The 11925-nt window shown below is 38.7% G+C and overlaps 1 protein-coding gene across 1 annotated transcript; it reads left to right on the top strand.

Annotated features, from left to right (window-relative positions):
* The first annotated feature begins 760 nt into the window (after window positions 1-760).
* On the top strand, window positions 761-8108 carry LOC104427018 (protein DOWNY MILDEW RESISTANCE 6). The gene is made up of 4 exons (XM_039304253.1): window positions 761-1062; window positions 1577-1824; window positions 7081-7405; window positions 7829-8108. Exons 1-4 carry the CDS (start codon window positions 865-867, stop codon window positions 8075-8077), a joined length of 1020 nt encoding a protein of 339 aa, XP_039160187.1. The 5' UTR covers window positions 761-864; the 3' UTR covers window positions 8078-8108.
* The last annotated feature ends 3817 nt before the right edge of the window (window positions 8109-11925 follow it).

Below are 11925 nucleotides of genomic sequence, written 5' to 3' on the forward strand. Positions count from 1 at the left end.
GTCATTTTTCCAGGTACATGCATTTGTCTAGATATGATTTATACAACGACCGAGAAACGGAAGCAGATGCCTCAAACCATGCGCGCATCCACTTTACAAATCAAATATTCCAAGCATCAACCCTGGAATTATGAGAATATAGCCGTACATAAATTTCGCAAGGCGGGACACGAATTTCAAGCCCCTTGTATTCCGCCACCGAAGTGGCTCAGTCAATCTGATTTCGGGTAGGTCATTTTTGTAATTTCGACAACAAGCTGCTGGCGCTGCTGCTCTATTAAAACACGCACGTCTGTCGCACCTCAAAATGCTTATCTTCTCGGAAGCTCACGAAAGCTCTCGTACCCACCAATTGCATCCTCTTCACCGCTTCCGTCTATACCCCGTGGTTAATCACTTTATTAAAATCATGACAACCCGAAGTCCCAAATCAGAATTTTCGGGTATTTATATGTCTCATTACTAGATGATGAGAATATGATATCCTTTTAAATTTTGCTTATATCACATCATTTATACCACGTGACATGCTCGACACTTTTTCATATTATTAAAGTATGTAATATATTAAATAGCATATTCACAGCAGCCTTCATTAGGGCATTAATTTCAAGTCCCTTGTATTCCGCCACCGAAATGGCTCAGTCAATCTCATTTCGGGCTAGGTCATTTTTGTAATTTCGCAACAAGCTGGTGGCCGCCGCTGCACTATTAATATACGCACGTCTGTAGCACCTCAAAGTGCTCATCTTCTCGGAAGCTCACCAAAGCCTGTCATACCCACAAACCCAAAAGGGGCAGAAAATTTAAACCCTCCACACATTTTGTCTGTTTCTGTGGTGCCGTGGATCATTTAGTTTGCGCATGGAAGCTAAAGTCATATCCGGTGGGACTCGGTTCACCAGGTTGCCAAGAAGCTACGTGAGGCCGGAATCCGAGCGTCCCCGCCTCTCCGAAGTGTCTGCCTTCGAGCACGTCCCGATCATCGACTTAGGCTGCAACGACAGGTCCCGAGTCGTTCATCAAGTCGGGGATGCTTGCAGAGTTTACGGTTTCTTCCAGGTGAAGCCCATTTGTGATCTTTTGTCCGCTTTGTTAAAGGGTTAGTTGAAGAGTTGTCTCACCAATACATAATTTGGACTTGACCACGTGTGCATGGGATCTACTTCACCTATAGACTTAAGCTTTTCAAAAAGAAAGTTCTCGAGAGAACCGCATCTCGATTAGCTGGACCATGACCCTATCATTTGATCATTTTGCACCTGGAACTTGTTCTTGACATTACTCCTCTATGCTTGTATTACACGTGCCCTGTCTCACAATTATTCGTCCAACCCGAATTGTCCTAACGAAGGCTGTCTTGAATATGCTATTTAATAAATTACACACACTTTAATAATTAAAAAGTGTCGAGCATCTCACGTGAAATAAATGATGTAATATAAGTAATCCTTAAAAGATATCGTCCTTTCATCATCTAGTAATAAATATATATATATATATATATATATATATATATATTTATTTATTTATTTATTTCTGATTTTGGACTTCGGGTTGTCGTGGTTTTTATTAGGTGATTAACCATGGAGTATCGACGGAAGCGGTGGAGAGGATGCAAGAGGTGGCAGCAGAGTTCTTCCGCCTGCCGGTGGAAGAGAAGATGAAACTTTATTCGGAGGATCCTACGAAGACGATGAGATTGTCCACCAGTTTCAATGTGAAGAAAGAGAAGGTTCACAACTGGAGAGACTATCTTAGGCTCCATTGTCACCCCCTTGAAAAGTATATGGAAGAATGGCCCGCCAATCCTCCTACGTTCAAGTATCTCTCTCTCTCTCTCTCTCTCTCATTTTATTTTTCTGAAGAAAATAGCGTAGCTGAAAGTTCAACTACACCAAAATTTAAAACCTACTAATCAAAAGAATAATTCAAGACTGGAATAGAAGAAAAACAATATGGCCCACGAATTTTCAACTTTTAAATGGCTTGGCTTTTTCTTGAAAGTCGAGTGCGCACGAAATCAACATGTATACATATGCGTTGGGAAGGAAAAGGAAAAAGAAAGTGTTCGTACTCGAGCAAAGGCCGAGGAACCACTCGTGTTACATGAGGTCTCTTTTTGCTCTTGTCAAGAAAGATTTAGGCAATCGTTTCAGTTTGAGTGCCCAATCTTTATTATATAAAAAAACATTAAAGACATCGAAACGTATTAAAGTGGAGGTCTCAAGTTAAATTTCCAGCACTCTCTTTCTATCTATTTGCGTTTTTCCTCCTCTATACGTCACGGACTTCGACAAATTCTACACCCACGTGAACCCACTGTGATAAGCATTATCGTCTTATTGGTTTGCCCTTTTCTTCTCACTATCTCTCCACTTTTGGTCTTGGCCACAAAAATGAGTGGAGCGTTGTTGTCAAATGGAGAATTCTACCATGGAAATGGTATGTGCTTTGGAAGAAGGGATATGGACAACCACAGAAAACGCATCAAAATAAGGAGGAATAGACGGCCAGAACATTGACTCAATTGTCGGTCCTTACATGAGAATAGTCTCCATATCGTGCTCTTCTAACAAGTCGTGATCATATAATATCAAGTGTTCTAAGTAATGAGCATGAATTAAAAGAAAGATAAAAATCTTCTATTATCGTGTTAATATGTCTTTGATTATTCTTACCATTTGCTAGGGTATTTAAATATTAATAATGTCAAAATATTCTAACACCATTGATTACCTAATACTATTATTCTGCTTTAAAAGGAGGGGGAGCAGAAGTATTGCTATTGCAACTGAAATATTGTCAATCATGGAGCATAATGTGCACGGAACCACCTTTGTATTTTGTACAATGGTCAGATCCCCTCAATCACGGGTAACGCAAGTAGGAATGAAAAAGCACAAACGGGTCGCACTTTTCCAGATTAGTCGATGACGTCAGCTCCTACGTCCTGATGCTGATGTTATAATTCGTCTTCCCTACATTGAAATGACAATTTTCTATCACATGCAAGATGCCCTCCTTCAAGTATATTTTAGTTTCTCTTACACCCTTCTATTTTGTGTTGAATACTTAGTACTCGAGAACCCATTAAAATCAAGCCAATATTCCGTTTCCTTTACTTTAGGTTTCAAACATAAATATAATAATAATAATATGAATACTAACGGAATATGCAAATTGTACTTAAACCTACTCAAATAAAAGGGGTGAGGGCATAACATTAATTTTAGAAATGTAGAAAGCAGTGTCAATTTTTCAAAATGATTCCGCAACTTAGCTTCTTGGTCTATATGATGTTGACATATAATGTCTATTTTTTATTTTATTTTTTTGAACAGAGACATATAATGTCTATATTAAGTCAGCCTATAATTGTCACGATGGGAACTCGATTTTGAATTTGCTTCTCCTCCCCAAGTTCAATGATGTTAGGTTTCAAAGAGAGAGGATTCACACGGAGATAAAAGTGCGGCGGGGAAGGTCAATTAGTCTTTTTGAAACCGATGCACTGGGCTCTATGTATTCTCATTCGCATATTGCGTTAATCGGAAAATCAATCTATGATCGAGAAGTCAAGCATTGAAAAATATAGATCACGACGACAGAGGTGATTATGATAAAATTCCTAGGTACGACATTCACCTAATCGTGACTAGTCAACTGGACGTGCTTGACTTTGGTGCTTATGCAGACTAGGAAACAGATTAAGCTGAGCTAGCAATTTTATCCCTAGGCATCTCATCTTGTTGAACAATATACCAAAAATAAGAAATAAATTGGCTTCAAAAATCAGTTATGTCTATCCTTGATCATAAGTTTATCTCGACAAAGATGACGGATATGGTTGAATCAGCCGAAAAGGTAAAAGGAAACGTAATGGATGAAATCTCTTTTACACTAGTCAGCATGCATTAACCTTCGAATATTGTTTTTAAACCCTTTAAATAAAGAGATATTGCACTCGTTGCTGTCGTCTGACGTAAGCATTCTTCCTTGCCTTGTCAACTACGGGCATGCAGTAGATTATAGGTTCATGACCATGGTATAAGCTCAAGACATGAGCTGCGGTCAAAGAAAGCCACCTAAATTGGCACACTTGTATATTTATAAGCGTGACTATATACAGTTAGATGCTCTCTAACTTTCCGTCGGAAATAAGACTTTGAATTTTCTAGAAGATGACGGTCTTGATTTTGCAGAAGCGAAAGCTGCTGATGTAGTTAGGTGAAATGCAAGCATTGAGAAAAATAGGGACGCACCTAGAAGGTAGGTGGATGTTCAATTGGTCAACATAATAGACTTTGTCACAAACTACGGTTGAGCAAGTAAGTTGGTTTACAAGGGGACCGGTCCGGTTCCCTAACCGAAAAACTAGGAATTGGCCTTAAGAGGTTCGGTTCACTATTCTATACCCTAAACCGGTTGGTTCTATTCGGAAACTAGAACCTACAAGGCCGGTTCCAAGGTATTACGTGAATTTCGAGATGGGGAAAAATGGGTACACATCTAGAAGGTAGGAGGATGTTTGATTAGTCAATATAATAGACTTTGTCACAACCTAGGGGAGAGCAATTGAGCCTTTTTCCAAGGGCACCAGTTCGTTCCCTAACCCAAAAACTAGGGATCGGCCTGAGAGGTTTGGTTCACTATTTTATATACCCTAAACCAGTTGGTTCTATTCGGAACCTGGAAACTGCAAGGCTGATTTCAAGGTATTAAATGAAATTCAAGATGTAGAAAAAAAGGGTACACATCTAGAAGGTAGGTGGATGTTTAATTGGTCAAAATAATAGACATTGTCACAAACTAAGGGTGAGCAATTGAGCTGGTTTACAAGGACACCGATCCGGTTCCCTAACCCAAAACTAGAAATCGACCTTAAGAGGTTTGATTCATACCCTAAACTAATTGGTTCTATTAGAAACCTGGAACCTGCAAGGCCAATTTCAAGGTATTATGTGAAATTCAATATGGAGAAAAATGGATACACATCTAAAAGGTAGGTGGATGTTTAATTAGTCAATGTAACGGACTTTGTCACAACCTGGGATTGAGCAAGTGAGCTGGTTTACAAGGGGATCGATCCGGTTCCCAAACCCAAAAGCTAAGAATTGGCCTTGAGAGGTTTGGTTCACTGTTCTATACCCTAAACCGGCTGGTTATATTCAGAACCTGGAACTTGCAAGGCTAGTTCCATAGTATTAGGTGAAATTCAAAGTGGAGAAAAATGGGTACACATTTAGAAGGTAGGAGGATGTTTGATCAGTCAATATAATAGACTTTGTCACAACCTAGGAGAGAGCAATTGAGTCTTTTTACAGGGGCACCAATTCGTTCCCTAACCCAAAAACTAAGGATTGGCTTGAGAGATTTGGTTCACTACTTTATAAACCCTAAACCAGTTGGTTCTATTCGGAACCTGGAAACTACAAGGCTGATTTCAAGGTATTAGATGAAATTCAAGATGCAGAAAAAATGGGTACACATCTGGAAGGTAGGTGGATGTTTAATTGGTCAAAATAATAGACTTTGTCACAAACTAAGGGTGAGCAATTGAGCTGGTTTACAAGGACACCGATCCGGTTCCCTAACCCAAAAACTAGAAATCGACCTTAAGAGGTTTGATTTATACCCTAAACCAATTGGTTCTATTAGAAACCTGGAACCTGCAAGGCCAATTTCAAGGTATTATGTGAAATTCAAGATGGAGAAAAATGGATACACATCTAGAAGGTAGGTGGATGTTTAATTAGTCAATGTAATGGACTTTGTCAAAACCTAGGGTTGAGCAAGTGAGCTTGTTTACGAGGGGACCGGTCCGGTTTCCAAACCCAAAAACTAGGAATTGGCCTTGAGAGGTTCGGTTCACTGTTCTATACCCTAAACCGGCTGGTTATATTCAGAACCTGGAACTTGCAAGGCTAGTTCCATAGTATTAGGTGAAATTCAAGATGGAGAAAAATGGGTACACATCTACAAGGTAGGTAGATGTTTAATTGGTCAACGTAATACACTTTGTCACAACCTAGAGGTGAGCAACTAAGCCAATTTACAAGGGCACCAATCTAGTTCCCTAATCCAAAACTAGGAATTAGCCTTAAGAAGTTTGGTTATGTGTTTATACCCTGAACTAGTGGGTTATATTCGAAACCTGGAACCTATAAGGCCAGTTCCAAGGTAATACATAGAAGTCAAATCTAGGGTAGAAGTTAGAACTGAACGAGTTTATCTCTAACCCAAGTAAGTCCTTCACTCTTTTTTGGAACATAAAATATTTGTCAAAATTAAATATGTTGGATATATTATCCTCAAGAAGAAATGATTCTATTCATATGTAACATATGCTTATAATATATATGCACAAGAAATAAAAATGAAGGGAAAAAAAAGCCTTGGCCCATTCTTGAATTGAACTTAGAATTGGGCAAATTTAGTTCTAGGTTAGTTCCATGATCAACATGATCAGTTCTCAATTCGAAATATTAGGAACCAACCCTAACAAGACAAATTCCAAGTTTCATGTCTAGAATCTACCCACTTTAGAACCGATCATCCCTAGTTGCAACCTAGAAGAGTGATGATCAGCATAAATTATCTTTTCATTACGTTATTTTTTTCTTTCAAGCCTTTCATTTCATTATGTTCGGTACAAAAGCTAACCACAGCCCACAAATAGCACAAGCCCATCTCCTCTTCAAAATTAGGCCCAGCATTAGCCTGAATGACCAGAAGAGCTAAGTCCACTTTATCTTAAAGTGGATAAACTGAGGAGTCCAGGAATCGGTTGGGTTCCAGCCAGAATATCTTCCTTTCATTGCGATTGTCTTGCTTTTCCTATATTCGTTGCATCGAGATTGGCCCAGATACGAACAAGAGCTGATCAATGGACAAGTTTGGATGAACATGGGCCACCCCTCATGAAAACTTTAGGCCCAAATGATCGGTACCTAAAGCTGTCATGCCCAAATCTCTCCCGTTAGCAAAAAAGCTTTGAAATAACGTATAAATGATTGTACCTATCAAGGCCTAGTCGCGCTACTAACCACTTATGTCTTGATTACGTGCCATCGGCAGGGAGTTCGTGAGCAACTACTGTCGCGAAGTGCGACGTCTCGGGTACAGGCTCGAAGAGCTGATCTCGGAGAGCCTGGGGTTGGAGAAGGATGCCGTAAGGAACATCCTAGGAGAACAAGGACAACACATGGCCGTCAATTTCTACCCACCATGCCCAGAGCCAGAGCTCACTTACGGTCTCCCAGGCCACACTGACCCAAATGCACTCACCATTCTACTTCAGGATCTACATGTCGCAGGCCTTCAGGTCCTCAAAGATGGCAAGTGGGTCGCCATTGATCCTCACCCGAATGCCTTTGTCATCAACATCGGGGACCAATTACAGGTACGTCTAATTTGGTAAATTGAGTCACTCATATCATATAAATCATGCGAGCATTAGGGATCGAGTGTAGTCTCCACCATTAAAATTATGTTGACTTGGCCAATCAAAAATGGATTCGAAATCCTTATCGATTGTGATTTATATCTAACACTTTCAATATGTTGGCCACCCAACTATAGTTTCTGTCAAGATGTTCTGTCGAAGAAGAAAACTTTAGAAATGAATGTGTACAGAGACATACCTAGGTGGGGGAGGAGGTGTGGGGGCCCCGCCTCCCCAGATTCAATGCGTTAAAGAAGTACCTTATGATTTCTGATAATGTTGTTACTATTTCTTGAAAATCCTTAGATATCTTTAATCTCAATCCCTTCGAAAGTTGGTCATAGACTCATCGATGCTGTTAATGTCGATGCTGTATCACAGGCATTGAGTAATGGGAGGTACAAGAGTGTGTGGCACCGGGCCATAGTGAATGCCGACAAGCCAAGAATGTCGATCGCATCGTTTCTTTGCCCGAGCGACGACGCGTTGATTAGCTCACCCGTGTCGCTCCTAGACAACGGGTGTGGGCCCACTTATCGGGACTTCACATATGCGGAGTACTACAAGAAGTTCTGGAGCAGAAACTTGGATCAAGAACACTGTCTTGAGCTCTTCAAGAACCAAGCCTAAATGGCTTGAATCCATTCGTAATTTTTAGCTTAAAAAAAAAAATCCATTTGTAGTTGAATCAAAACCTGTCTCGTTAATTTCCTAAAGGTATATACCCTACTTTCCTGAGTCACGCTGTCAACAGTGTTGACAGCGTAACTCAGGAAAGTAGGGTATATACCTTTAGGAAATTAACGAGACAGGTTTTGATATCACAAAAAAGAATTTCAAGACTGCCCATGTGAGAATTAGGAAGAGTTGTTCACTTATTGCCATTTATCTTTACAGTCCTCAGTAGAAAGGGGATTTGGGATCTGAAAAGGCATTTCAGTTTATAAGATGTTGAAGCCATTTTGGACTTCTGATACTCAAGTTGATGTGTTGTATTATGCTTAATTTCATTATGGGAGTTGACCCTACCAATCTTTTTATGCAAGAAATAAACGTAGATGTCGAATCTTAAAGTCAAGAAATAAGATACAAACAATACGAAGAAAGGAGAGGGGAAGGAAAGAGTGGGCAACAAAAAGACATGGTATTGCACGTGCAATGTGCGATGACTATAGTAGATATAGAATGAATATTTGGTATTTGTAATTTTTAGAAGTTGGGTATTGCATGTGTGATGTGCTTTTGTATGAATGTCAATTAAGTCATATACATTTTAATTTGGTCAATTTAATCATAAACATTTTAACGATTTGTCAATTATAGTCATTCCAATCAAAATTGGCCCGAGTTCGTTAATGTGAATGCTAGTTATTCTACGTGGCTTGTCTGAAATTGATGTGGATAACTATTTTTTAAAATTTTTAAAATTTAATATTATTTTATATTCTTTGCTTTTCTTTTTAACCTTCTTCCTCCACCAATCACTGAATCTTAATGATGGCTAGTGACTCACCACAAGAGAGGGCTAGTAAGGCCAAGCAATTGGCAGAGGAAGAAGGAAAGAAAAGAAAAATTAAAAAAATTGACCAAATTGACGTGGGCCGCCTCTTCCAATCGAGCTATCCTCGTAGTGCCCAAAAGCAATCTATTGTCGTTCCCAGTCAAGCGTCCAACATTTCTAGTCAAGTCACCAGCATCCCTCCAACTCTTGATGCAATTAGCAAAGCCTCGTCGCGCCTCCTCAGTCACCCTCACCGATCTAGCAAGCTCAGTGGCTTTCCTGGACTCCTTGCCAATTTTGCAAGCTTCCCAAAGGTGAATCGATTACTAAACCCAAAGACTTAACACAAACTCTCACAAGCCTTACCAATCGCAATTTAATACTCAATTTAACTTGCAATTTTCTTACCTTTTAGAGTTACCACTAATCAATTAGAGTCAATGAGAAACCCAAGTAAAGTATGAGAGAATATTTTTAATTTTGTAAACCAAAGATTTAGTAAATTCGAGAACTTGGTTATACTAGATTAATCTAATGCTATTTCAGTACATTTTCTTTTTATTTTCAAAAAAAATTGCATGCATTCTTAGCTGATTTTAAGCCTAAACCGCTAATATGTAAAAGTGATCATGCAGGTGCGCAATTAATAATTTAACACTCAATAATCAAAACATTAAATAAATGGCTAGATTAGGGCAATCACTTAAATAGCTCAAGCTAGCAAAGCACAACCTCATCGAGGTTAATTTCCAAATATTTGCAATGTGTAAATTAAGAATGCATGTCTAGCCAATCTATTTTGTAATAATGCTAGCTGCACTGATCACGTTTCTCCATGGTGTTCATAACAACACCAACCACATAGGCTGTGTTTCTCTGCCAGTACACCGATGAGCACCGTCTCTAGACTCGTCGCTAGGATAGCCTCTTGCAGTGTATCTTGCATAGTAACTACGACAACACATAAAGAACACATAAGTAGAGGTTACAATATCTCCCTTTGCCACACCAAACCGTTTTGGCAATCCATCGGGTCAAGTTTACTTCTATACACCTTAAGTTTGAATGCTATAGATATTTAGGATATTTTCTAAAGATATTTAAGATATTGTCCATATCTCTCATGATTGTATATGAATCCGTGAAGTCTCCATATCTCCGATTGTGCATATTTTGATTGATCATACTTGATTTAATTACATTAACATGGGCTTATGTACTTTTCATTAGATACACATAAATTCAACAGTTCTCTGTTCCACATATTTTTTTATCTCTCTGTTTTTATTCATATTGATGAATGCACATATAAAATGCACATGCAACAAATAATCTTGCCGTGATTTCTACAACTCAATGATTTCAGTTTAGTAGTGCAAAAATTCTCGCAGAAAAGTGTGAAGTCAACGTGCACAAAGGCACGGCCAAAAAAAAAAAATCATGTACGGTGGCAAAAATAACATGGTTAGTTATACTTCTCCTTTCAAAGGTAAGAAAGTTCAGTATTTGTTTATCAATGGCATAATAATCACGTGAGATGAATCTAGGGTCATGGAGAAAATAAACGTTATATACTTGTCCTCTCCTCGTTAACTTACGGCCACAAGAGGAAGAACTCCAGCTCTGCCTCCTTGCTCAACGAAAGTCACCGCCCCCCTTAAACTCTGTCCTCTTTTCTTTCTTTTATTCTGTTTTCTTCAGTCCTGGAGCTTATTGTCCATTGATCCTTTTATGTTGAAGTTGTTCTTTCCCTTCACTCTTTGTCCAATCAACTCAGCCGAAGCTGCTATAATAAAATTTGCATTTACCTCCTGGTTCCTTGAAGCTCAGCCGCCGGTCTCTTGAAGTTTCTGCCAGTTCTTTCCTTTCCGCTAGTCTTTTGAATGGTCCAAACATGGTTATGACTTCCTTGAGCTGTCATGATTAATGACTTCACAAGGGGGAGGTCTTTGTCCGAGTCAAAGAGTGCAGTTTTTTATCCGTTGGTTTTCTGGAATGGATAAGGACATAGAGATTGTTTTCTTGGTTTAAGATTGTTTTCATGGAAATCAAACCAATTTAGTTCAATTTCAATGTTCCATTGTTACCTAACTTAGCATCCCCAAATAGTCTCACTTGCAAGTTCAGTTTTTCCCATTTAATCACCAATCCATGAGGGTAAAGTTACAAGCTTTTTTTTTTTTTTTTTTTTTTTTTTATGTCCTACACTAACTCTCAACTCACTCTTAGATTTTTACATTTTCTTTTTGCAAAGCGTGAGAATGGAGCCTCACATTTGAAATTAAATGTCCATATCCCCATTCCTAGCCTCCCTTGAGAGGGGGTAATCAAACTCCCTACCTCCCCCTTCCCATGTGAGAAGAATGGCCACTCAGGCAGTCCCAGTGGTTAGTAAAGTTACAAGGTTAGCAACATAAAAATGTGAGGCAAAATGAGTGATTAGAGGATGGCCATTAATTTCTATAAATTGTAAAAAATGAATAATGAGAGCACACACAAAAATAAGCGACCCAAATCCGGGCCATACGGTAAGGGTATTTTTGATTTGGAGTCAAACTACGTCATTACCAACACATACGATTCTAATTTTTATAAAATGCATGGATGACCTACATGATGCGGAAGCTAGTAATCTATAAGCCATAATGCTTCTAAGTCCCAAATGCACAAGGTACCTTAGGCGAAAATTTAGATGTTAACCATACTTATATTTTTGCACTCACTTTCGTTTTATGCATCTGGATATGGATACGTTCACTAATTCTAAGTTTAATACAATAACCATTATGCACTTCAATTTATTTATGAATTTGAAATTCTATCATAACGGATGATAAATGAAAATACATATCACGTTACATATTACAACTTATTTCATGTGAGATTCTACCTACCATGTATTACATGATAAGGACACTGATGTGTAACAAGCTAATTCAAAGTGAGTGATTTCAAATTCTAAGCATCACATAGGATA

Source organism: Eucalyptus grandis, chromosome 11, assembly GCF_016545825.1.
Source record: "Eucalyptus grandis isolate ANBG69807.140 chromosome 11, ASM1654582v1, whole genome shotgun sequence".
Lineage (NCBI taxonomy): Eukaryota > Viridiplantae > Streptophyta > Magnoliopsida > Myrtales > Myrtaceae > Eucalyptus > Eucalyptus grandis.

What these genes read in the sequence shown, in the direction of transcription:
- LOC104427018 (XM_039304253.1), top strand. Translation starts at nt 865, where the DNA reads ATGGAAGCTAAAGTCATATCCGGTGGGACTCGGTTCACCAGGTTGCCA. An exon ending in GAGTTTACGGTTTCTTCCAG is followed by an intron (nt 1,063 to 1,576) that starts GTGAAGCCCATT and finishes GGTTTTTATTAG; the next exon opens with GTGATTAACCATGGAGTATC. An exon ending in GCCAATCCTCCTACGTTCAA is followed by an intron (nt 1,825 to 7,080) that starts GTATCTCTCTCT and finishes TGCCATCGGCAG; the next exon opens with GGAGTTCGTGAGCAACTACT.